The sequence below is a fragment of the Haliotis cracherodii genome, unplaced genomic scaffold (genome assembly GCF_022045235.1).
Source record: "Haliotis cracherodii isolate W230 unplaced genomic scaffold, xgHalCrac1.p SCAF_44, whole genome shotgun sequence".
Classification (NCBI taxonomy): Eukaryota; Metazoa; Mollusca; class Gastropoda; order Lepetellida; family Haliotidae; genus Haliotis; species Haliotis cracherodii.
The window spans coordinates 792531-816760 of NW_027266302.1; the positions used below are offsets into that span (position 1 = coordinate 792531).

General features: G+C 39.4%; 1 protein-coding gene across 3 annotated transcripts in view; it reads right to left on the reverse strand.

Annotated features, from left to right (window-relative positions):
* Positions 1–24230, reverse strand: part of LOC139441763 (four and a half LIM domains protein 2-like) — a 130657-nt gene that overhangs the window by 47718 nt on the left and 58709 nt on the right. For all 3 annotated transcript variants that reach the window (XM_071222546.1, XM_071222545.1, XM_071222547.1), the window contains exons 3-5: positions 22279–22459; positions 9048–9281; positions 5912–6127 (exon numbers count right to left, since the gene is read on the reverse strand). In XM_071222546.1, the coding sequence (XP_071078647.1) occupies positions 5912–6127; positions 9048–9281; positions 22279–22459 (631 nt within the window). The remainder of the gene's footprint in view (positions 1–5911; positions 6128–9047; positions 9282–22278; positions 22460–24230) is intronic.

Genomic DNA, 24230 nt, shown 5'->3' on the forward strand with positions numbered 1-24230 from the left:
TGACATAAACACTTCTGTGTTGATAACAAACATTACACATAATGAAAACCATACATACATCATTCTGGGACTCCTGTTTCTCCTGGAGTTCCCCAGGCTGGATGATCTGTGACAGAACTCTGTCAAACTCCTCGGTATCTATATCCGACATAACTATTACTCCATAAAGTCACACAGACGGCTACAAGTAAAATCCACTGGACACACTCACTGTAAGTGAGACTAAGGTGTGGGAGGTTTAACTACATTTCAGTTGAACAGACCTAGCCTAGGTCAAAAGCACTCCTACTATATCCACACCAGCGAGTCAGCGAAGCTTGCGACATAAGGACAGCCCATTATTTTTAAGATGACAATTTCAACCAACCAGCTTGCTGAGGGGCGGGAACGTTTTTCTTAACAAAAACAAAATGATGACATCTTACTTCTCCTCAGTCAAAGTTAAACCTGTCAAGTTTTTTTTACTTGAGTGAAATTATATAGACTTAGAATAGGACTGGGTTTGTGGTTTTCACACAGGGTAAGGGAAATTGGAGCTATGGCAGTGATAGAGCAGACGTCGAAATTTCAACTCACCCAGAAGTTCAGGAGCAGACGACACAACTACCAGTGAAGAGGAGAGAGTCTTGATGAACTTTTCTACATATCTTATATATATTGGGGGGCAACTTAAGGGCTGTGTGCAAAATTCCATTACTATGGTAACCTCACTATAACACTGGCACTTTGGTCATTCTCAAGCTTAAATTTCTAAGTATCCAAAAATCTACAAATCTTTTTTACATTGCATGAAGACTGTATAAACTAAATTACTTTATGATTTTAGATTACACCTAAAGGTCACATTTTAAAGAACTTTTTGTGACTTTTGGTAGTGTTATAATGAAGGGACACTGTGTGGATGGGGTCTGATGCACAAGCATGTGCATTAGATCTAGTTACAGCTTCCCCCAGCTTGGAAGACCATTAACGGCCTGTGATGACCCATCAGACTAGCCATCCCACCTGGGTCCAGCAGTAACAAGTTGTGGGCAGTGTGGGATGCCAGTACCAGTGCAAACACCACAGAGTGCCGAGTGCAAACAATGGCTACTGTTTACAGGGAGTACTTGTTTGTGACACATCTACGTACTACAAATACTGGATGTAGTGAGTTAAACACAGGCTGCCCTCACCATGTGTCCGGGGCTACTGGTTATGCTATGCTTGTACTAAAACCTGACAGTCTTCACCACCCTTTTTTTCTACAACTGTTTTTCAAGTCTGGGCATAAAGTCCTTGGTTAAAAACATGTAGTTACTATGAGCCAACAGGAAAAAAGACAGAATATTTGCTGAAGACAATTTAAATGATTTCTATATCATCATTGTAAGTCTACTACCAACTGACCCGTGAAGATCCGGGGTAGAATAGGTCTTTAGCAACCCATGCTTGCCATAAAAGGCGACTTTGCTTGTCGTAAGAGGCGACTAACGGGATCGGGTGGTCAGACTCGCTGACTTGATTGATGCATGTCATCGATCCCAACTGCATGGATTGATGTTCATGATATCAATCACTAGATTGTCTGGTCCAGACTTGTTTATTTACAGACCACCGTCATAGAGCTGGAATATTGCTGAGTGCGGTGCTAAACAATAATATAAAGTATCGAATCCGGCCAAGACAATCCAGTGATTGACATCATGAGCATCCATCTATGCAATTGGGATACGATGCATCAACCAATACAACGAGCCTGATCCCCCGGTACCATTAGTCGCCTCATATAACAAGCATGGGATGCTGAAGACCAATTCTAACCCGAAGATTTCATTGGACTTTGGCACAGGTGATCGTACCTTTAACAAGCGATCAGTGGCGATTTTGGGTAAGCATATAGGTGCCGAGCAGCCTCTGCTTGTTGCAAGAGGCGACATCATGTATTGGGTGGTCATGCGCAATGACTTGTATCCCAAATGCTCATGATGTCAATAACTGCATCTGTCAACGGTTGATTATGAAGGGGTATTTATTGTTTGAAACGATAGATATGGAAACAAATGCAGTTGATATTGACTGCTTCATTATTTGACAGGATGTAGTGAAATAATTTGTCTTCATGACTGTGGACATTTACATTTGCATTTTGTCTGGATAATTTTTCAAAGAGTATATTTCTTTCTTGAGTGTGTTTAATACAGTGAAGTAAGTAGTGTTTTTCGTCATCAATGGTTGAACATGTAGAGCATAGCCTCTGATGTAGTGGGGTTGGTGGATTTCTAGGTCTTCCAAGTTCAATATATATATGTACACGCAGTTGAGCTGATGGTGGGTCTCTCAGAACCATCAGAACCAAACACACTCAGTGCTGCCAAGGGAGGGAGGCAGAGGAAAAAAAGGGAACAGCAGCCCCCTTACAGCATCAGCGAACAGAGGACAAAGTTCCCCCAGATAAGCACAAAACCTCCCAGAGTGAGCACCCCACAGTAGTTGGTGCGAGCGTATGTTTATCTCAACACTTGGAGGCATGCATAGTTTGGATACACAGTGCTGCTGCGTGCTTGATGCCATCTTTAATATGCATAACAACTGCTTGTGTTCATTTGGTTACAGTTTCTGCAAGTCAACTTACTCAATAATCTGAAATGTTTGCACACTTTGATGTGACCAATAGAAACTATAGTCTTGTGCCACAATCTTGATGTGTTATCAACCATTCTAAAATATTGACACAAATTGAAAAATGTAGATCAATTATCATAGAATTAGTCTCTATTCTGTAAACGTCAGTGATATGTTTTGCTTAGACTTGCAAAAGTCTCTAAGGAAATGATTATATGTTTAAATAATAATTCCTAGATTATATGCATATAATAAGAACATGTTGTCCCTATAAAAGACTGTAGTCCTTAGTACTTATCTAGACTTGATTATTATAAGAACAGAATTACTATTCGGAAGAGAATTTTATGGATATCAGTTTCTTTATTATAAGGAACACAACATTTCAGAGTATATACTTACTCCTTCATCAGTTTTTAAACTTTCAACTGATGTATATCACTTCTAAATGCCCTTCAAAGACTAGAATTACTATTCATCCATGGACCTCATTCAATACAGCCTTGGGACAAGGCTATGTTTTGCTGTATTGGGAGACTCAGTACAAAGCAGCAAGCAGTTTCTATGCAGTGATTTTACTTGTGGTTCAATCAGTTTTCATCAGGTATGGTGGGCATAAATTTATTGTTGACACAACTTCCCTGCTATTTTCTTTTAAATATATAAAATTCCAATTGAGATTTTAAACCACAAGTCATATCCACATATTTTAATGAGAAAATTGTGAAACTGGAACTCTACAAGGTATTAACAAATAATAGTTTAGAGCTTATTAAATGATAGAAAAACAATTCCAAAACCACATTGAGGCACGGATCGGATATATTCACAGCTGTGTGTCATGTACTGAGGATTATATAACACCAATTACTCTTTAAACTTGAAACCAAAACTTAATTTGTCTTCAAAATGTGGTTCCTTTAATATTTGTTTACAAAGTATACTGCTCTACATGGTTTCTATGGAAAATGAATAAATTTGCAAGTGCACAAAAACAGCTTGTACTTGATCTTGATAAATATTTGGTAAAACGTCAAATCAAAGACAAACATGCTTTCAATTGACAGAAACTGTTTTGCGGACTATCTCATATGGCATTAGTAGGCATAAATAACTTTTCTCCCTCAGCACAATTCAAAAGTTGTGTCCCTCGATGCACAAACCCTGATCTGTTTCTAATCGTCAGCAAACAATCTTCCCATTGCTTCCCACAGGGATGATTTTCTCCATAAAAGTGCGACTTAGCAGTGACAATGAAGCTGTATGAGGATATGTTCGTTCTAAATACATCCCTTCCTGTTGTGAACCACCCTGACTAAATAAGCCTACAATCCATTCTAAATTCATTGATGATAATCCCTCGACAAACAAACTCTCGGTGGCTACTACTACTCTTGGCAGCAAACAGTAGATACAGCATAGAAACGAAAGGTCATCTGTTTATAATTCACAGGACATCAGTAAGATTTACAGAAATCTTAAGTGTAAGGTTCTTTTACAGCTGACTGTGAAACTAAAAGTATATGGAAACACATATTGCTTACATGAATACTTAACAGATTTATGAAATGAGTGAGTGAGTGAGTATGGTTTTACGCCGCTTTTAGCAATATTCCAGCAATATCACGTCGGGGGACACCAGAAATGAGCTTCACACATTGTACCCATATTTATGAAATGAAGTCATTTCTAACAAGATCATGACAAAAACACTGTTGAGACCAATAATAGGCATTTATCATGTTATTCAATAAAATCAAACTTAGAACAAGAAGTCATTGTAAAATTTTGAGGAGTTAGTCAACATTATTTGCATTATCAGCAGTTTTACACCAAATGTGTAACACTGCCGTCAGCAATACTGCAGCTGTAGTACTTTGGTCTGAAATTAATCTTAACTCTGCCAGTCAAACCGGAGGTTGATAGCAGGAAGAACAATCCACATCGGAGGGGCACTGGTTGATCCTGATGTGGGTGTTCAAGCCTTTATTTCCATCCACCTAAAGTTAAAACCTGTGGCAGTCCCGCAATCATATGTTTGTTCACTTCATGTCACAGAAAATGTTCACACCCCATTTTTAAAATCCCTGATCCACCTATGCTATGTGTCAGACTTTCAGGTACTACAATAACATCTTTAACTTCTTTGAGATGAATTTAGAAGTTGGAGTACTAACTAAGGATAAGATTAATGGATGAACAACTTCTTTATTATAATTAGGAGCAACGTTTCTTTATAGGTTCTAACACCATTATCAAGCAAGTGATATCACATAAATCTTATTCTTATTTATTATTTATAACATCTTTCATGGCAGAGTTTTGTGCTATGATGTGTAGATATTTTATTCTGCACCCTCCAATCAGGCTTCTTCCTCCAGAATGAGTGAGTGAGTGAGTGAGTGAGTGAGTGAGTGAGTGAGTGAGTGAGTGAGTGAGTGAGTGAGGTTTAACGCCGCTTTTAACAGTATTCCAGTTATATCATGGCGTGTCAGCTTAATGTGGGAGGAAAGCCCGAAGTGATGCAGGTCTCAGACATTTACCACTTCGGTGAAACCGACAAGCACAGGTATGGTGCTGACAAACCTAGAAACATAATTGGGGCGAACCGGGATTCGAAACCCACAATCATAGGTTTCTGGCGTGCCCAAGGGATGAAACTCTGCACAGCGAATCGCGGCGCCTTAGAAGACTGGGCCACCCGTGCCCCCTCAGAATGAGTGAGTGAGTGAGTATGGTTTTACGCCGCTTTTAGCAATATTCCAGCAATATCACGGCAGGAGAACCAGAAATGGGCTTCACACATTGTACCCAAAGTTCTGAGTGCATCCCATTACCGGTCATGTCAAGATGACCTTTCATCTTACCAATTGGAGCGTCGCTTACAAGATCGAAAAAGGGAAAGTCCAAATTTTTATTCTAATCATGCAACCTGGGAAAGAGTAATACGAGCTGAAACTAGTGCCGTAATGCTTGAGACATCTGGGTCCACATGCACAAAGCGATCTTAGCGCTAAGACTATCGTAAGCCTATGTTAAAGTATGCGAGTTATGATCATTATCTTAGCGCTAAGATCGCTTTGTGCAAGTGGGCCCTGCTGGCTAATATCGATGTCATGTTAGTCATTTTATTGTTCGATCAAACTTAGCAAATGGTTATTTTTACGTGACTTTAATGGGATATTCTCAGATTTGTAGCAGTAACAAAAACTGAGATATGATTTTAATTACATTGTTCCAACACCAAATAAACTTAAAGCCAAACAGTCTGGATTAATGTGGGTAAACGTATACGGGTTAATCTCACCTCATCACAAGCAGGGCATCGAGGCCGTATAGTCTCTGCGTAGTGCCGCTCACAGTATATATGTTTTGAGTGGTAGCAGTACGTCAGGTCCACCAGGAGTTCCTCGCAAGCCTCACACACAAAACATGCCGGATGCCAACACACATCATTTCCGGCTTTAGACGCACACACTACCAGGTCGTCTACGTCGATCTCCCCCTTGCAGTAGCAGCAACTCTGGAACATGGGGTAAATACATCAGGGTGTTGTTTGTGTGTTTGTTTGTTGTTTATCGCCACACTCAGCAATAGTGCAGCTATAAGCAATGGTCCGTAAATAATCGAGTCTGGATATGACAATCCAGTGATTGACATCGTGAGCATTGACCCTAGCAATTGGGATACGATGACATGCATCAACCAAGTCAGTGAGCCTGACCCCCGATCCTGTTAGTCGCCTCTTACGACAAGCATAGTTACCTTTTATGGCAAGCATGGGTTTCTGAAGACCTATTCTACCCTGGATCTTCACGGGTTAAATACATCTGTAAGTGAGGGAGTCTGGCTTTACGCGGCTTCCAGCAATATTTTTACAGAAATATCATGGCATGTGGGGATGTGTGTGATTGTAGCCAGTTCTTCTGTGTGATGAGCAAATGCTTGAACCATGAGGCTACCCTATCAATTGAGCATCTTTTAAACTAACGTTTTTTCATGACACAGAAATGTAAATCTGGTAATCACAAAGGCATGGTTTGGACCCAGAACAAAATACATCCTGAGGGATACACAATTTCTGAATGAAAATAATTAATTTCATCAATGGCTTGAACAGTCCCTGTCTCCTAATACCATAAACACAAGGTTAAGTTTATTATCATGGTAGTTGTTGTAAAAGTTAAATATGTCATATGATTGAAGAATTTAAAGTTGGTTGGTTGGTTCGTTGTTTAACACCGCACTCAGCAATATTCCAGCTATATGACGGCGGTCTGTAAATAATCGAGTCTGGACCAGACAATCCAGTGATTAATATAATGAGCATCGATCCACGCAATTGGGATCGATGACATGCATCAACCAAGTCAGCGAGTCTAACCACTGATCCCGTTAGTCGCCTTTTACGACAAGTATAGTCACCTTTATGGCAAGCATGGGTTGCTGAAGACCTATTCTACCCCGGAATCTTCACGGGTGAAGAATTTAAAGTGTGACATTACATTGTAATAACTATATTTTCTTGTTTGTCCTCTGATTTTACTACCTGACCTATTTCAGCACAACCAACACAATGGTCATTGACTTCGTTCTTGCAATACATGTAATTTCAACAAGGAAATAACACTTATAACGACTTAACTATAACAGCCATGTTTGTCAAGTTTATCATGAAAAGGACAAAGAACTTGATATGGGCATACTGTCACACACCTATCTAAAATAAACTTTGACAATATCTCCATATGTGACACATTCAGATTGTAAAATGTCATAGAGTCTAAGTTTCCAGCATATCAAAACGGGTGACATTAGAATACCTTAAACATTTTCAGGGATAAGGAAAAGGTTACAGTTTGTTTGACTAACTTAATTTAAAATTAGCAAGACGGTTTTATTTGTATGGCCCCGGGGGCTCAGATGGCCCAGTTGTCTAAAGCTTCCCGATATCTGTGCAGAGTTGAATCCCTTTGGCAAGCCAGAATCCTGTGATCGCGGGTTTGAATTCCCCTTAACCCCTACTATGTTTCAAGGTTTGTCAGCACCATACCCGTGCTCGTCGTTTTACCAAAGTGATAAAACGACTGCAACTTGTATCACTTTAGGCTTTCCTCCCACATCAAGATGACACGCCGTGATATAAATGGAATACTGTTCAAAGTAGAGTTAAACCAAACTCACTTACTCTTATATGTCCATCCAAACAAAATTTCAAAAATCAAACATATTATTTGTTCTTATATATGCTTTCACCATTACAATCTGTGATCTGTGTATTGTTATGACCTGCTAATCCTGCAGTGTATTTTGTACTCTTGTCCCTATCTCTGGACTGGAGATCACTGATTTGAAGACTACAAAGGGAGACAATTAGTGTGATTGTGAGTCCATTCTTATTGAAGCTTTCATAAAATCTCTCCACTTCATCACTCTTAAGCGTTCAACAGAGGACAACCACAAAATGCAAAAAACATTGATTTGTGCTTTGAAGTAGAGGTTTTTGTTGTGTTTTGGGTTATTTTTAGATCTCATTAATAAACATTATGTTACAGTTGCTCAAAATACCATGTTGCTTGTCTCATTTTACAGTGCATGATATTTTGAACCCATGTAAGTGATACTGAAGAATACCAATTTGGGAATGCTTTCAAGTTTTCTAAATTTTGTGACAGTGTGTACTTTCTGCATTGAATGTGTTCTTTATATTTACATTTCATATACACAGCATCTAGACCTATAACTATCTAGAATCACTTCAAATCGACATTAAGGTTAACAGTAAACCAAACTCAATCAATATCTTGTCGCAAAGACAGAAAGCCTTTGCAGAACCTTTGGATATTTTAAAGGGACAAGTGATGGAAAGGTCATTTATTATAGTGGTGGGTGGGGTGGGCGGGGTTTGTGGTTGTAAGTCGGAATTAGGGAAACGTCACCAAAAACATATGACAGTCTCAAGGGGATGGTCATAAAAAACAGTACACATATTTGGGGAGGGTCATGAAACATGGGCATTTTATAAAGAACTTTAAATAATGATTTTGCACGTTGTTCCTCCAAAAAATACAACAAGCATTAGGGGAGGGTCATTATTTTCAGTACATTAGTACATCAAAATTCGATGACCCAATCCCCATGGTAGCTGTGACCTGACTCTAATTACTAGTATTCCTGGATGTGGACAGTCTCGGTGGAGTATTCCATTTTTTGTTTACTGATTTGCCTCTTACATTATGATGCAAGTTTCTCTTTAATAGTCTAATCCTGTGCTCCATGACTATTGAAAACCAAGCAGCCCCAAGCCCACCATACTCCACTGGGCAGTGACCAGTGTAATCTCCTAGCCTTCTACTGTTCTATGTCTAAGAACTGTGTACACACAGGCTCTGGCCTCTCCCAGGTTGCCCCTTCACAAGATTATGATGCATCTGTCCACTCACAATTGCTACAGGTGAGTCTTTCACTACGCCGATATCCATGGCAACCTGATCGCGGAGATCTCGGAAAATCTGAAATTCCCTCTTCTCGACCTCCTCAGGCATGTTTTTGTTGTAGTCGATGGAGAGGTCCTGCTTGGGAAGTTGGCGGATGAGCTGCATGTCGCGGTACTTCTCCCCCGGTGTCCCAATCCTCGGCACTTTGTGGTTGGGCAGCTGGTCCATGTACTCCTCAATCTGTCAACACACAAAACACAATACTGAAAGGCAACCCATCATACTCATTAAAGGACAGGACCTGATTTTTTTTCCGAATGACATTGCTACCTTGGACCAGTTGGTAGTAGTTAAAGAGTAAGCAAGTGAGTATGGTTTTACGCTGCTTTTAGCAATAATCCTGCAATATTACGCCGGGGGGACACCAAAATGAGCTTCACACTAAGTATCCATGTTGGGAATCGAACCCGGGTCTTCGGCATGACAAAGATGGATCTTTAAATACTATGAGTGAAGCCAATGACACTATTTTGGGACAGAATAGATCCTAAATATCATGTACACTACACCAAGCTTGGATAATTGAGCAGCCTTTAAAGTACATGCTAGTCAGCTAGCCCAGGACTACTAAAGTAAGTAAAAGTCCAATGACGTTTGTACTCAGTGACTAGTAGCATTTGAGGTCTTTAATTCTGAACTAGTTCTCAATGCTGAATAAAACTGACAGTAATCAGTTATGTCTCTTTCAAGCAATACTAGCTACAAACTAGGATTAGTGAATAAGGATTATAAGTGAATAAGTCCTTTCGACTAGTCTTTAAAAATATGATTTTCTAAGTCTGCTGAGTGAGAGAATTTTGGTTTAACAGTATTTTCCTGTGAAGATCTGGACAAACCCATTTAATGCTTTGAGTGACACCCACATGAAGGTGTTGACAGTCCAAGGTGTCAACTAATGACTGCCAACAGATACTGGCCTCTAGAGAACACGACACAGTACACAAAGTTGCAGTGCTAAGAAAGTTTTTCTATCCACGCCCCCTCAAACAAGTGGGTGATCTTGTCAGTATTGATAACTGACAGTCTCACACAGGGCATCTTCCTATATCCCTGACAACTTTAGATGGTTTTGAAAGGAAACCAAATACATTTCGACAAACAGGACATTCAATTATTTTCAGTCATGCCATTATATAATGACAACTTTCAGTTGTAAATGGATGAGCAGCATTCCAATAAATGTGGATCTGATATTTTGAAGTAGTGACACCGTGGTTCTTTACAGAGACCTGCTGCATAGTTACCTTCCCATCTCAGTATCAGCATAATAGATTGTAAAGTCAGTTTCAGTATATTACAAGAGTCTTTCTTTCTTACTAAAGTGTAGTTGACAAGTGACTTTGTATATATTTGAAAATCATCTGAAAATGCTTCTAGCGTTACAAATGTCATAGGTCCCATAGTTTAACATGGACTTACGACAGTCGTAACAATATGACTGCTTTGTGAAATGTGATCAAGGTTATCAGATAGTGCCAAGCCACTTCTGCTAAAGTTACATGAATGTTGGGTTTTTTCAGTTTGATTGTCCCCATTGGCCCAACATTTTGAAATGCCATTGTTTGGCAAGGTATGATATTCAGTATAAAGATTTTGTGGAGAAAGAGAGAACGTGGCCATTCTTAAGATCACATGTTCAACTATTAAGTTCACAATTACTTGGGTTTTTTTCTGTACATCTTCAAACATTTTACGATACTGGCCTGGTCAGGATTAATTACGACAACATTGTATAATGGGATAAGACTCGTGACATAACACAAAGTCTATGTACAAATAATCAATATGCCGGTCAATTTACAGAATTGGTATCAGGTGCCCTTTGAATACTGCTGCTTCAAAAGGAATCCAGTTATTGAAAGTGCATTTGAAATGAACATTATCACTTTTGATTGATGTATTTTCTCAAGATAATGTGCAAAACTTAACCTGCACCACAACACAAAAACATTTCCAAAAGCCACAGAATTAAACCAATCAAAACATAAAGGCATCATAAGATGGAGTATTTCAATAACAAACTGGTCTGGCTTGATATCCTAGCAACCCTGCGGCTATTTGACTGGGCCACACGCAGGAGTTTACCGAGCATGCTCCCTGGAGAAAGCATTCTCACCTGTCCTGATACCTGAAGGAAGGAGGGCTAGTCACAGGGGAGTCCGGGACAATGTCACATGCCACCACTGATTGTCAATATTGAGGTTCTAGGTTTGGTCATTCATTAATTCTGACATACTCGCACAGCACACTACTGCATCAACATTTCACCAGTCCATGTTCTTGCCTGTAATAACATTCTCAGTCAACCGATTAAGAAGGGGGCTGTTATCGAACTTTCTGAAGTCTTTCTGTGAATACCAATCAAGGCTTAAGCAAGTTAAAGTCATGGAAACTTGTCCCATCTTAGTACATGCAGCAATATAGAATCTGAAATGAACTTGGAAATCTCTAAACTATTTATCCATGTCAGAGTGATATGGCTCAGTCATCAGAGACCAAGCTATATCATTCTGTCTTTGAACCTGGTCCATGCAAACCAGTGGTTGACGGAGCAGGCAACGATCCACCAAGTTGGTCCATGTATTGCGAGACAGTTCAGTTCTTATCCTTAAAATTACAATATAGTATGCTGAGACCCAACCAGGTTGGGTCCATGTATTGTGGAACATTTCAGTTCTTATCGTTACAAATAAAAGATGGTATGCTGAGACCCAATCAGGTTGGGTCCATGTATTGCGAGACCCAATCAAGTTGGGTCCATGTATTGCAAGACCTTATCAGGTTGGGTCCATGTATTGCGAGACCAAATCAGGTAGGGTCCATGTATTGCGAGACCAAATCAGGTGGGGTCCATGTATTGCAAGACCCAATCAAGTTGGGTCCATGTATTGCAAGACCCAATCAAGTTGAGTCTATGTATTGCGAGACCCAATAAGTTTGGGTCCATGTATTGCGAGACCCAATCAGTTTGGGTCCATGTATTGCAAGACAGTTCAGTTCTTATCGTTACAACTAAAAGATGGTATGCTGAGACCCAATCAGGTTGCAGCTGTTCATTTGCCCTCCCTGATCAGGTCATCTGCCAGGTATTATTCAAATCAGTCAGCAGCCATTAATGCCACCTTCACTTTTCAGTCAACTTTCATAACAAACATGTCCAGGCAGCTATTATGCCTCATCATACCAACAGGTAAATCATAACTGAAACTAATTTCCAACGTTAGGCCAATTAACCTTTATCCTGCTGAAGTTGTAGCACACTTCTTAAACCTTCCTCATGTTAACAGGGTGGGTGGTTTCAAACAGTTGAGTTTTCCTTAAACAAGTGGCAAATGAACCAATATTTTGCACAATTATTCCTGATACACATCACTATACAAAAATATAAGTAAAATAAATAGCCTGATATTTTCAAACATAAAGAGGTTAAGACCATAGTGAACAAAAACATTTGCCTTTTCTTTTAAAATTACATGCACCTGAATTAAGTGATTGAATGTGGCATGTGTTTCATATAAGGAACCTGTTTTATTTCTTAGATTAAGCTTTCTCCGCTAAGAGACAGACTTGACAAATTACAAAATATTTTGTAAGTCAACTTCACTACAAGCCTTTGAGAAATACAACAGAGAAATAACCAAGTCCTATATTTATACTTCTAACCCAAAGCCAATAAATCCCACCCACACCCCATCTTCACATTTCACCATTGGAGACTGAGAGACACCAGTAGATGCCAACTGGACCAACTCTATCTCTTACTGCCCTATAAATCCCTTGAATTTCTATGTTAATTCAAAACATAAACATTAGTGCCCCATCCATGAAGACAATGGACAGCTGAAGGTGAAGCAAGTGGGCTATCTCTATCAATATATCCTGTGCCCCGAAATACACATCCTCAATACGCTCAGTAAGTCGTTTGCGTTTTTTATCAAATTAATTTGTACAATTTATGGTTCTTTTACAACCTGGCTCATAGGCTCCTGGAATACTTAGGACTTAGAGCGGCTAGAATGTCATTGATTTGCACTTACGATGGCACCAAATGGCCCAAATTACTGTTGTTTCATTGGTTACAGGAAACGTAATTCGCAACATTGTTGGTTGGCAACAGTATGGCTTTCTGATCTGCATTACAAATGGAAATTTAACAATAGTTTTTTATATCATGTTTGGTTAATGTGGTTTAATATGCTCGAATGTTCAGGTTCATCTTGCTTTAATGGCATAAGGGAAACAGAAATGTGGATCTCAATTGATCAACTGGCAAGGCACTGTTTTACGACTCGTATGTATTCGTTAAAAAAGTCCAACTGAAATGCAGAGAAAAAAAAGCATATTTATCATTAATTTGTTAAAGAACGACATTCCATGAAAGAGCTTATCTTCACTCTGACATTTTACCAATAACCACACTCCATTCTTGTATGTTATATCTTGAGTACTTGGTGTGGCTGATGTGGTTGTCACAAATACTCATGTTTTGATATTATATTTGAAGATTGAACCCATTCAAATATCTTTCTGTTTCCTTAGACCGGAATGATGATATATTAACCCATGACACCCCATGGAGTGAGTGAGTGAATTTGATTTAACGCCGCTTTTAACAGTATTCCAGTTATATCACGGCATGTCAGCTTAATGTGGGAGGAAAGCCCGAAGTGATGCAGGTCTCAGACGTTTACCACTTCGGTGAAACCAATGAGCATGGGTATGGTGCTGACAAACCTAGAAACATAATCGGGCCGAACCAGGATTTGAACCTACAATCATTGGTTTCTGGCGTGCCCAAGGAACGCAACTCTGTATGGCATAAGGTACCGCCCTCCACATCAATATATCTACTTTGTGGCAACTTCTGTGGATATGTACTGCCTGGAGATATCAGAGCATCTGTCTTGTGTTGGTGATAAGGATGTCAAATACCATCAATAAAGTTTGCAGGCTGGTTTAATACCATGTATGAATATAGGAGTGAGGGAGTAAGTTGGGTTTAAGGCTGACTTTAACAGTACTCCAGATATATCATGGCGTGAAGGATAGTGATGTAGGTCTAAGACGTTTACAACTTTGGTGAAACCGACGAGCACGGGTATGGTACTGACAAACCTAGAAACATAATCGGGGCAAACCGGGATTCACAACCCACAATCATAGGTTTCTGGCGTGCCCAAGGGATGCAACCAGGGGTCCGGAAAATTTAAAATCCCAATCGGACATTTACATTTATGCCACGCCCCCTTCAAACAGCGTGTTTTAGTACGACTTTTTACACACAAATTACAAGTTGTTACGTATTCATAATATGATGAATTATGAATTGTTTCAATTTAAATTGTTTAATTCACCGGACAATTAATAACAAATAATATCATTTTAGATATATATGGAAAACATTCGTTTGTTTCTGTTATAATAACGATCTGTCAACGTTGTGAACGGTCTAATTAATATTCATGAGTCTGCTAGAGTGTACGCGTTGTAACATTTGGATCGAGACTATTATCCCATATTTGGTTATCACGTGACCTCACGGGAAAAGTTGTTTTTTTAAACTAAAGATTATTTAAAACAAGAAGATAATATAATCATAAATCCTAAACTATCGTTGATAGCAGTATTTATTTGAATACTTTTTCATCTGTACTTAATTATTGACCATAAAATTTTTTGTTATCGATCGTCACAGAAAGCAAAATGGCGGTCAATCAAGATTCAATATACGACTAGCTACTGAAAACAATAAAATCTGCAAATCCTCGTTGTATGTCAACCAAGTGAAAGTCGTTAGCCACGACTTACAAAATGATCATTCAGACTTTGAGGGTTTGGCAGATCCGCTCGACTGATCTGCATCGGTCGACTGGCTGTCGTCACGCTTTCGCTTCTTGACTGAGGTTACGTATCGTAGCATTGTGAGGATAATGAGGTACATCGATGATGCAAGGTATTTATGTACAGTTGTAAATACATTTTACTCAAATTAACAAGATGTTCTCAGTAATAAATCCTTGATTAATCAGTGTCAACTCAGTTTATTGCCTATTACAGTGATTGACCGATTGGACTATCATTCTAGGTACGATGTATTTACAGCAATCAAAACAAACAAAGCTTGTCAGTGTAGATAATCTTCATTGTGTTACAACTGCAGACAGAAATTGCTCAGTCCTAACTGTTGATCATGTCCGGTCAAAATTTAAGAATGTCCGGACAATACTTTTTAAAATGTCCGGACAGAAAAATTTAAATGTCCGGTAAGCAATATTTTAGACCGGACATTTGAGATTCCCAATCGGACATGTCCGGCGCATATGACGGTTTCCGGACCCCTGGATGCAACTCTGCACAGCGAATCGCGGCCACCTGGGCCACCTGTGCCACCTGTGCCCCCGACAACCCATGGAGCAGGTATTACACCTTAATTACGGCACACTGCTGTACACTGATAATAAAATGTACTGTTACAGCATCGCAACCATTTAAACTGTTACAAAATGTGAGTGATGGAATGTTGTTTTACGACACTGTCAGCAAAATTATAGCTATGTCAATGTGATCTACAACATAATTGTTTGTTTGTTTGTTGTTTAACACCGCACTCAGCAATATTCAACCTATATGACGGCGGTCTGTAAAATAATCTAGTCTGGACCAGACAATCCAGTGATTGACATCATGAGCATCAATCTACGTAATTGGGATCGATGACATGCATCAACCAAGTCAGCGAGCCTGACCACCCGATCCCGTTAGTTGCCTTTTACGACAAGCATAGTCGCCTTTTACGGCAAGTACGGGTTGCTGAAGACCTATTCTACCCCTGAATCTTCACGGGTCTACAAAATAATTGATAGTTTTTGATTGCTTCAGCAATGATCCATATAAGGGATCCAAAGGACTACCAGGCCCCGTGGTTGGTAACATGATTTATTATTTTATTGTTGACAAAAACAATAAAACTCCATGCTTACACTACAAGTCACTTATGTTCACATTTCTTTCTGACCATGCATGCATTCCTTCTGACTTTTATATGTTTAAGTAAAGAAAAAGCTTCAGTCAACTTCAGTGTATGCATGATCAGATAATTAATACATGTAACTGAACAGTTTTTGCCAGGTGTCCGGTAAAACAATTCCCAATCGGACATTTTGTACCCAAAGTGAGACCAACAGCGGGTACATTGAAAGGGGGGTCAGGTACCCAGTTAGTAAATTTGGCCTTGTCCCCATTGTGGGTCCTGATCCATATACCATCTGGGTCTGATGTCACACAGTCACACATCATGACCGCCGATCAGTCAGCTTGTACAACAAACACAGAACTGTGTATCTAGTACCGTTATCCTTACAGGGCGAAATATATAAGAAAACTTGTAGCGGCAACTAACGGGATCGGGTGGTCAGGCTTGCTGACTTGGTTGATGTATGTCATCATACACCAATTGTGTGGATCTATACTATTGATGTCAAGCACTGAATCATCTGGTCCAGACTCGATTATTTACAGACAGCCATCATATAGTGTGACTATTGCACAGAGCTGCATTAAACAACAAACAAAAAACATTTTCCTCCAATTTCTGACCAACTCCCTTCACCCATGTCTTCTCTGAGTGAGTCAAGAAACGTTTATCTCCTTACAGATTTCTATTTCAGAAAGCTCGGCTACAAAACCATTCAAGACAAATGGCTCAGTGATCCTGAGAGCGATGTCGCTGCATGTCATGTCAAACTGACTTACATGCGGCTAAACCTGTCTGACGTGAAGAGATGCTCAGATGTTTTCAAATTAAAGCTGACAGTGTTTACTCCCTATTTAAGAGGGTACGACCTGGCGCATGATAATTTGATTGAATTCCTGCAGTCGTAATCAAATCATTCCCTGCCAAATGCCAATCAGGGGCCATTGATACAACATTATATTCTCCTGGGCTTGTCTGTAGTGAGCTACTCACAAGAACAGGCGATGCAATAACAAGCTAGGAATGCCTAACATAATTTGAATGCAATGAGAAAATAATGTTTCATCCACATATTTTCTCAACAATGTTTGAAAACAAGTCAATAACAAGGCAGTTTGCACAGTAATTGCTAAATCCTTCCATGAATCTGTCTTAGGTGGATGCAGCACGAAGTCACAAGCAGCAGCTCAAGTCAACCTGTTGAGGAATTCAGAAAACTAAACCCTATGATCTGGTACACAAACAGACATGATTAGGGTCTAATCATACTGGTAATTCTTAGCATCAGCATCACTACAAACTGCACTATTTTATGTAATGCTGAACCCATGTATTACTTCCTTCTGGGGTAATAAAGATCCGTTAATATGACCATATCAAAGGCACTAAAATATTGACGTATGCATTTTGATTTGATGTGCATGCAAGAAAATATGTCAAATGTGACACCAGTGACACCTCAACTTAACCAATGTTCAGACTTCGAAATGCATGCTTGTCAGCTGGCCCGAGACGACTAAACTGTACTGAGGACAAGTAGAAATCCAATGATGGTAGTCCTCAGTGTAGACTAGTTGCATTTGAGGGCTGTAATTGTGAACCCCTTGTGAATTCTTCAAATTTGCTACAGTCTTGTCTCGTTAAGCAGGACCAACCAACTACAAATTCTGAACATTAGTGAAATCAGGTTTACGCTAGTCCTCTGGACTATTCTTTATGAAGATGATTTTATAAGGCGGATGTTACTCTTAAATCTCATTTCTACACAAATGAAGAGTTCAAGATGAATTACAGTTATGGAAACGAATTGTTGTCAAGAAAAATGCAGATCTCATGATGTTTCAGCCCCAAATTGTTTAAACATTGGATCCCCCAGGCAAAAATGTTATCTTGAATCTATGATGGCCTATACATCTTAAAGTTTTCATTTAAACAATTATATTTTTGATATTCTTTGACATCCATTTTAAGGGTAAATATGTTGACAAATCAAAACACAAGGAAATACTGAAAATCATTTTTTTAACCAGAAAAAAACTTAACACACTTTGAAATTTTAACTTGTTCACAAAATATACTTAACTTGCATATGTGGCCCCAAACTAAACTCTCTACAAACAAAGTTTAAATCTATCTCAGCATGACTTAGATGGATGTTTTATCCAATACAATGCCAATATCATAGCTGCTTAAATACTTCTGACACATGAAAACAAGGACAAGACCTATCTCGTTTCGGAAATATAATGCTTTCCCCAAAATTGGCTTGCCCTTGGCAAAAAGTTGAAAATCAATGATAGATCCCCGAATAAGACTCATTGTTCACTGTCCAGTGAATCAGTCATTAAAACTGATGTTGACCTTCAAACTAACATAATACAGAACTACTGCTGATCTTGAAAAGCAGTAAATGTACTGATCTATACCAAGACCTACATCTAAAAAAGAATAAAATAGAATGAAGAATAAGTTTGAATTTATATTCAGCAACCCATGCTTGTAAGAGGCGACTAAAGGGATCGGGTGGTCAGGTTTGCTGACTGTTGCTCCATGTCATCGTATCACAATTGGGTTGATCAATGCTCATGATGTCAATCACTGGATTGTCTTGACTAGACTTGATTATTTATAGACACATAGCTGGAGGGCGGTCGGGTAGCCTAGTGGTTAAAGCATTCGCTCGTCACGCAGAAGACCCGAGTTCGATTCCCGACATGGGTACAATGTGTGAAGCCCATTTCTGGTGTCCCCCGCCGTGATATTGCTGGAATATTGCTAAAAGCGGCGTAAAACCATAACACTCACTCACATAGCTGGAATACTGCCTTGTGCAGTGTTAAACAACAAACAGAAGAATACCTTAAGAACTATTTGGTGTTTAACATGGTGCAAAGTACAATCTTGAGTTTATTCGTGCAATGTATATCATGTACAAAGACAACTAATCCTATTGTTTCACATAATCCATTATAAAAATCTTGATTGGTCCAGGATGGAAGAATTAGCAATACCTGTGTCTCTATGGCATGCAGTATTTTAAAAAGTTTACTTAAAATGGGCTCAGTCAGGCACGATTACTGTCATTAGGGAATCGTTTCAGATAGGTTACAATGAGGTTCAACTTTCATACATGACATTGGTATATAATACAAAATGTGAACTTGTTAGTCCAAGTTTCACAGGAGTCCTTTCGGGGATTTACCTTGGTCTATATATCGGTAAGTCTAAGGGACTCTGGATTATATTTCATATTTGTACCAAGCATTAATTTTAAGGGACCAATCATTTCAGGTTATTCAATGGGGCTGGGATTTTATCGAAAAAACTAAGTTGTCCCTGAAAATTCTAGAAAAATATACTTAGATCTATGCTTCAGACTGATGAAAAAAAGAAAAGAAATTGCCTGTCACAAAAATTACTATTACCCTGAGCTCTGGTGTTGCTGTAGTAGCTAAAAATATGTCTAATCTCAATACAAAATGCCAGCCCCCACCCCCTCATATATCCGATGGTTGGTCCTTAAATGGGGGTCCAAAGGGCACCTGCCTTTTCCCACAGCATATAAATACAAGGTATGTGTGATGCTCAACGCTGACTAGAGATGGAGATTTCCATGTTGAAATCAAAACTTTGTGACCGAGTGAATGAAATGGACTGTCCTAACATTGACTGTATTTCTAATCAGAAAAGAAAAATATAAGACCAATCTTACTTACATGACTCAAATTAAGCATTTCAACATCCAATGCCATCCATACTTGTTTGTTTGTTTGTTTGTTGTTAAACGCCACACTCAGCAATATCCCAGCTGTATGGAAAATAATTGAGTCTGCACCTGAGTGACATCATGAGCATCGATCCATGCAGTTGGGATCGATCACATACATCAACCAAGTCTACGAGCCTGACCACCCGATCCCATTGGTCGCCTCTCACGACAAGCATAGTCGCCTTTTATGGCAAGAATGGGTCGCTGAAGACCTATCTACCCCGGATCTTCATGGGTCTACTCGTTTGTATTCAATGGGATGCACAGTGCCTGTTTGTGTCCATTCTCAATTTGTACGCATGTAGAATGCACTATTTTGTGTCAGACCTGTGGCTAAGTATAAGTGTTTGCTTTCATGCCAGGTCATCACACAAACAAGCAGTCTAAGAATAATAACACACTAATTGATGCCTCGTGCAAACAAGGTCCTACAAATAGAGCCTGAAACAAACAAGGCAGACAATGGTCAGTCTGATCTATTTAGACTTCAAACAGTTTGTGTGTCTTCAGCAAATACTGACAATTCAGGTACAATCCAGGGGAAACGGTAAAACATCCTTACCTACAAGTTCAGTGTCAAATCTGCCTTCACCTCACCGAGCATACCATGTGGAATATATTCCCTCAGAATGTGCACAGGACGTATCCAAAGATAAGCCAAAAAGTGGCCTTTTAAGTTCTGGAAAAACTTCATTTATGTGTACTTACAGTGTTGTGAATAGGAAATCCTTAAAATTCCTTAAAATAACTGAGGTAGTCTAGATTACATGCTTTGTGCACCCCTCTGACAATTGTAAATTGGCACAGCTCCCATGGCTGAAAGATATGAACTAAACAATACATATGCAGGCTTGATTCATAGACACACAGTCTGTCAACTGAGAAACACATTGTAACCATCGAATCCTCCTTGTAGTCACTTTGTACCAGCCTGGGGTACTAGGACCTGACTCTTGGTGCGACTGCCTCCAGGTGCAACTGAGTAGTAGTGAATACCTTATCAAGCTCTACAGCATCGATGTACCCAACACAAGGTCTTAATTATACGGGGACACGAGTGGCCCAGTCGTCTAGGATGCCGGGATTTGCTGTGCAGAATTACGTCCCTATGATTGTGGGTTCGAATCCCGGTTTGCCCCGATTATGTTTCTCGGTTTGTCACCACCATACCCATGCTTGGGGTTTAACCAAAGTGGTAAATGTCTGAGACCTGCATCACTTCGGGCTTTCCTCCCACATTAAGCTGAAACGCTGTGATATAATTGTAATACTGTTAAAAGCGGTGTTAAACCCAACTCACTCACTCTCAATTATACAGTGTTAGAAACTGGCTACAGTCCTATAGTCCTTATGAGGACTATATCATTATAAGGACTAGTGGGCTAAAACTTAGTTTCTATCGCTGATGATTTGTACACCATACATCCCTCACAACGTGTGTACATTCTCTTTCACATTCTGATTGAATCTCATCACCTTTAATCATCAGGTAATTTTCATTGCAATACGTGTCTTACATTTTAAGAGTGACATCAGAACAAACACTGGCTGAGCAGGATAATATTTTCATGAAAGCGAGAAAATTAGAATTGAGAAATTTCTACAATAGGAACCTGTCGACCTTTAGGGGAAGCACTCATGTAAAACAGTCATTTTCCATATCAAGCAACAGGTGTTACAATATCTTGCAATCTCTACCAGGAACGCATCACCCTAAGCTGTCAATATAACACCAGGAGGCGTGGAGTGGGTAATAACTCCTCATATCGCCTGTGGGGCTAATGGGACAAAATAAGCATTTAAGTATCAAGCCATCAGGTAAATCTGTTCTCACTTTCTAATGAAATGGGTCGGATGTTTGTGCCTTTATACTGTATGGAGACAAGTACATCTAAAACCCATTTCATGTTTCTTATACAGCCCAGTGTGTGGTCACATGGGTTCGTGGCAGCCATTCCTACCATCCATGACAACAAATAGCTAGCCTTAATGTCTCACATCATAATATGATTTGAAAGTAAACTCCACAATGAATAAACAAACTTCAATGCAATAATCATTTAAGGCTTATGTACTTTTGCAAGGTAACCAAAGCAGGATGTAAAAGGCAATACTTTCTTCACATGAATGAGCACATAAATCTGAATATTTCCTGGTGTCATCAATAGGGCTGTTACGATTCACTTGCGTAGTCGGTGAATCAAACCGTATCTTTCATATAGTTACTACTTTTTTGCCTTTTACTCCCAATGGAATCTGTTTGGGCAGAAATTTAGACCGATTATTCTCTGGCATTGACGTTTAATATTGTTGTTTTCTTGGGAAACCACAAATGTATACATATCGACATATAGTAGTATGGCTAAATAATAAGATTTCCAGTGAATTAGTAATCCTTTAACATGATGAGATGGCAATCAAAGTGACAAATGTACCTTTTGGCTGGAGAGTCCTGGAGGCACCCAGGTATAGCCCTCTCGTAACGTCTTCTCCTTCGACACCTGTAGTGAGGGGTCATCTTGGCGCTTCCAGCCCAGGCGATCTCGGACGTTGACAAAGTTCTCATTGTACACATCATGAAGCTCACGGGGGCACTTGCAGTTCTGACAAGTGTTTCTGAAACAGACAGCAAATCATCATATATCATCGTGATCAAACTCTGATATTAAATCCACAGCAAGTGTCCTTTTATTATAAGTGAGTTCTTGCATCACATGCTTCAGGTACACCAACAATTGGTTTGGTTTGATGTTCAGCACCGCACTCAGCAATATTCCAGCTATATGGTCTGTAAATAATCGAGTCAGGACCAGACAATCCAGTGATTGACATCATTGACCCTATGCAAATGGGATACACTGAAATGCATCCATCATGTCATCGAACCTGGCCACCTGAATCCATGAGTTGCCTCTTACGACAAACATGGGTTGTTGAAGACAAATTCTAACCCTCATCTTCACGGGGGAGAATGGACTTGATGTCATGTCAAATAAAGCCAGGACATTGACATTATAGGAATGTTTGTTTTTTGTTTAACTCCACCCTCAGCAATATTCCAGCTATATGACGGCGGTCTGTAAATAATCAAGTCTGGACCATACAATCCAGTGACTGACATCATGGCCATTGTTCCATGCAATTGGGATACGATGACATGCATCAACCAAGTCAGCGAGCCTGACCACCCAATCTTGTTAGTCGCCCTATTACGACAAGCATGGGTTGCTGAAGACCTATTCTACCCCTTGATCTTCACAAGTCTTATGGGGATGTATTGCAATTGCAATAGTGTTTGATGCTATCCCAAAACTCAACAGTTAAAGTGACCCTAAAAGCCACCCTGTGTGCCTACATCAGTTGTGCCACAAAAAATAAAAGATGACAAAGAAGAAAAATGGTCTGTGCAAAAATGCTTACACTATACTAATACAACAGTGCATTATTTTAAGTCTACTTTACTCCTTACATATCAACTAAGTAATTTAACTAGCCCCACATCCCATGAAGACCCAGGATAAAATTGGTCTTCAGCACCCATGCTTGTAAAAGAGGCTCAGCGACTTGTTTGATGCATGTCATTGTATCCAAATTTCCTAGAATGACCATCATGATGTCAATCACTGGATTGTGTGGACTTGATTATTTACAGACTACCATTATATGGCTGAAATATTGCTGAGTGGCGTTAAATACCTAACAAACAAAATTTTTTTTTACTAGACTGGAGCTTTGGTCTAGCGGTGAAGTCAGACACTGAAATAACATGAGAGATATTGATCTCTATGTTTCTTGAAAGTAGTTATGTAAACAAGAATATTGTGCTTCATTGAATTGCAAATTAGATAATTGATCACTGTCCACCCAACGAGGCAAGCCGAGAGCATCTGTGCATCTTAAATTCGAGCAGCTTCAGACTGAGATTGTAGGTGCATTCTTGTAAAGGAGTTAGTTCATGGCTTCAATTAATTTTTTCCGAAGGAAGGGATTAGGAGCAGTGATAGGGTTCAGTGCAGGTCCAATATTTGCTCCAGTTCTTGTGATGATGAATTGGTTGCGCGAAGAAAGAATGCAAGATGGGCTTGGCCATTGTTGAAGTATTAGAGCAACTCACAGAAAATAAGTTGATCAAGGAAAGGAAATTAATCTTTCAATTTAGCTGAACTATTTCAACTAAAAGGAAGTCCATTATGGAACTGATCCCCAAACCCAATGAGGATTCAGAACAGAGTAGATCCCCTGCCTCTCAAGGAAAATGGGAAAATTCAGCAATGTGAGTCCTGGCTGATTGTGTGTCATCACACCTGTGGAACCCTGATTTCAATCACTGGTTTGTCTGACCCAGACTTCATAAATTACTTGCCATGATATTGTTGTAATATTGCTT